The sequence below is a fragment of the Cebus imitator genome, unplaced genomic scaffold (assembly GCF_001604975.1).
Source record: "Cebus imitator isolate Cc_AM_T3 unplaced genomic scaffold, Cebus_imitator-1.0 Scaffold323, whole genome shotgun sequence".
NCBI classification, from domain to species: Eukaryota; Metazoa; Chordata; class Mammalia; order Primates; family Cebidae; genus Cebus; species Cebus imitator.
Window position 1 is genome coordinate 2,391,070 of NW_016107638.1, and position 3,701 is coordinate 2,394,770.

General features: G+C 50.0%; 1 protein-coding gene across 1 annotated transcript in view; it reads right to left on the minus strand.

Annotated features, from left to right (window-relative positions):
- Positions 1–1,795: 1,795 nt before the first annotated feature.
- Positions 1,796–3,701, minus strand: part of GLT1D1 (glycosyltransferase 1 domain containing 1) — a 124,751-nt gene continuing 122,845 nt past the window's right edge. The window contains exon 12 of the mRNA XM_017504531.2: positions 1,796–3,426. Coding sequence (XP_017360020.2) covers positions 3,265–3,426 — 162 coding nt within the window. The 3' untranslated portion in view covers positions 1,796–3,264. The remainder of the gene's footprint in view (positions 3,427–3,701) is intronic.

The following is a 3,701-nucleotide window of genomic DNA, read 5'->3' on the forward strand; positions in this document are numbered from 1 at the left end:
CTTTAAGATGCTCGATGAACCTTTCAAGGTGGAAAAGGTACTCGGTCTTACTGCCTTGCTGTGCGAGTGTAGGAAGGGGCTGAAGAGTGGAATTTAAGGAGAAGTCGTAAGCCTCAACTCCTCACTCGGACCTGTGGCCAAGGCTCAGCAATGCCTCTCTGCCACACAGCACTGAGTTATTAGCTACATACATATTGCATATATTAGCTATACATACATACGTGTGTATATGTACATACACGTATGTATATATATGTGCATACACGCATGTGTATATATGTGCATATATATAGTGTTTTGTTTTAGGCAGTCCCACTCTCGCCCAGGCTGAAGTGGCACAATCTCAGCTCTCTGCAACCTCTACCTCCCCAGTTCAAGCACTTCTCCGGCCTCAGCCTCCCGAGTGGCTGGGATTACAGGCATGTGCCACCATGCCTGGCTAATTTTCGTGTTTTTAGCAGAGACAGAGTTTCACCATGTTGGCCAGGCTGGTCTTGTACTCCTGGCCTCATGTGATGTGCCTGCCTCAGCCTCCCAAAGTATTGGGAGTACAAGCGTGAGCCACCACCACCTTGCTTAGTGCTATTTTTATTAAAAGTATTTCCCTCAATATATAAAGGGTATAGTATCTCAGTTTTATCTTGAAATGTATTTTTGAGTCATTTAAACCTGTACATCAGCAAACTAAAAACTACACACGAAATGTTTGAACATTTTACCCAAAGGAAGAGTAATCATTATATCCAAAAGACACCTGTGCTCATATGTTTATGGCAGTACTATTCACAATAGCAAAGATATGGACTCGACCTAAGTGTCCATCCATGGAGCACTCGATAAAGAAAATGTGGGATCTATAACACAAGGAATACTACTCAGCCATGAAAAGGAATGAAATCACGTCTTATGCAGCAACATGGATGGAACTGGAGATCATTATCTTCAGTGAAACAAGTTACGAACAGGAAGACAAATACTGCAACTTTTCACTTATAAGTGGGAGCTAATAATGTCTACTCATGGAAGCAGAGTGTGCCATGCCGGGCCTTAGCAGGGTGGGAGGGAGGGGGGAGGATGGAGGCTGCTAGGGGGGCACGATGTGCATGGCCCAGTGACAGATGCCTGGAAGGGCCTGACTTCACCACTACACAAAATATCAATGGAGCACAACTGCACGTGTGCCCCATGAATATGTACAAATAAAAATAAATACGTGTTTAGGTTGGGCGTGGTGGCTCATACCTGTAATCCCAGCACTTCAGGAGGCTGAGGGGGGTGGATCACTTGAGGTCAGGAGTTCAAGACCAGCCTGGCCAACATCGTGAAAACCCATCTCTACTAAAACTACAAATAAGAATAAAAACACTACATACAAATAAAAATAAATAAATGTTTAGGCCAGGTATGGTGGCGGGTGCCTGTAATCCCAGCTACTCGGAGGCTGAGGCAGGAGAATCACTCGATCTCGGGAAGCAGAGGTTGCAGTGAGTGGAGCTCACGCCACTGCACTCCAGCTTGGGTGACAGAGCAAGAGTCTGCCTCAAAAATAATAATAAAAATAAATAAATGTTTAAACATAAAGTGAACCGAGCGTGAAACTGACACCATCTAGAACACTCTCGGAAAAGCCGTGGTCTTACGTCTACACTTGACTATTCACAAAGTGGCTGCATTCTAACCCCCTAGTAACTACATGCTTAACTGTCTGTACTTCCTTTGAAGGCCCAGGCCTGGTGGGGTGGGGGGGTTCCACTCCTTGCCCAGCACAGCTCACCGTGGGAAGAAATGGAGACTATTTTCACATGGCTGGTGGTGACACTTTTTATTAATTTTAAAACGTGCCCTTCTCCCTAGGGCATGGGGCACGTGCACATTCTCCTACAAAGACGTGGTGGTGCGGAGGTACCGTGGCAGTCAGGCAGCGACTGGGTCACTCAAGGAGGAAGAGACTCGAGCTTCCGGACAATCAGCGCTTTGTAAACAGCAGCATCATTAGCTCTAAGACAACACCGGCCCTGCAGGGCCTTTTCTGTGGGTGGCGTCAATTATTCCAGATTCAGACCAGGCTGTCCTCTCCGGACCCAGGCTCTGCCGCTCCCTCCTCTGTCCCCATAGCTAGTCATGAACGCCGTAACCCTTGGGCCCCTCAGAGGAAAAAAAGGTTGGGGAGGAGGGGCGATGGGAGGTATTGTTGAGCCGCTGTCCCACCACCGGGAGCCTGCTGGTTCCCGTTAACTGCCTTTCTAGAAAGCGATTCTGTTCTGTGATGGAGGCGGCAGAATGAAACATGAAATTACACCACACGAGATCGCAAAGGACAGGAAAGACTGCATGTCCTGATGTGACGCAGATGACATGGACGGGGAGAGGTCTCCATTACCATGACAGCGGGGCTGGCCCCGGGAGGACCTCGCTGGGTGGCTGCAAAGCCCTGCAGACCTAAGTTCCGTCCTGCCAAGGGCTGGAGGCCGGTGACCCTTCCGACCCCCATCCCCGTGTCCCTGATGTGGGAAGGGGAAGGGCCCACCCCAGAACCAGAAGCCCCAGGCCTCCATCTCAGGCTCACTGGAGCATTCTGCAGGCTACGGGGGACATGGCGTTTGCTTCTACCTGGTTTTCCACTCAAATTCTGCCAAGAGGTGGGTGGGGCCTATGAGCAGGTGGGTGGGGCCTATGAGCAGCCTGGCCGCCTTTCTAAAAGGCACAACTTGTAATTCCACCCTTGAAAAGTGACATGTGCCGGGCGTGAGCTCACTCGCAGCGCTTTCTAGTGTTCAGAGAAGACTGGGGCCACCCGCATGCCTGTCAGAGTTGAGATCACAACAGAAACGCTGCTAGGACTCGGCCTGGCTCACACGTCTGCTTTTTGCTTTTGCCTTTGAAACCAGCCATGACGGGGAGAGGTCGGTCAGGAGGCAGGTGAGGGGCCTGAACCATGACTGCCTGAAAATAAGCCTCTCTTGTCTGCACCAAAGCCCTAGAGCAGGTAACCAAATTCTCTCCCAAATTCCCTGGAAACCAGTTTCCCTTTCCCTGTCCCAGTCGCACCTCCCTCAGGACTGGAGGGTGAACCCGCCTGGGTCAGCATCTGAACCACAGAAAGATACGGGATGAACGCAGTGTCTCTGCGGACTCACGGCCAACGTTTTCTAGGATTCTGCTAAGGTTGGTTTGATTTGAACTGGACTGGACCCACGTGACCCAGACTCTGAGTGTCCACCCAGAGCCATGTGTCGGAGAGCAGGTGTCCGATGAGGCCTGTCCTCAGTCCTCACTGCAGCCTTCCAGCTTCCTGATGAGCTGCTGGTAGGTGTCTCTTTCCACCTGCCATGAATGATACATTCTCACGTACGCCTTTCCGTTCGTTACAATTTCCTTTTCTAATGCAGGATCACTGACCAGTCTCTTTGCCAGATGAACAAACTCCTGCAAAAAAAGGAAGGAGACATAGACGTAAATAACTGAAAAAGGGAGATTTTGCAAATGCGCCCATGAGCCTGTGTCTGCATCAGCGGCTGATCTTGTCTTTGCCTCCTGGGCCTGGAGAAGGTGACTTTTCGGAAGGATGGGAGTTAATGCAAACATTCAGACTGAGTGGGAAATAATACATATGCACACACACACAGGTGCACACACATGTACACACACAGGTGCACACACACAGGTGCACACACACGTACACACACAGGTGCACACACACA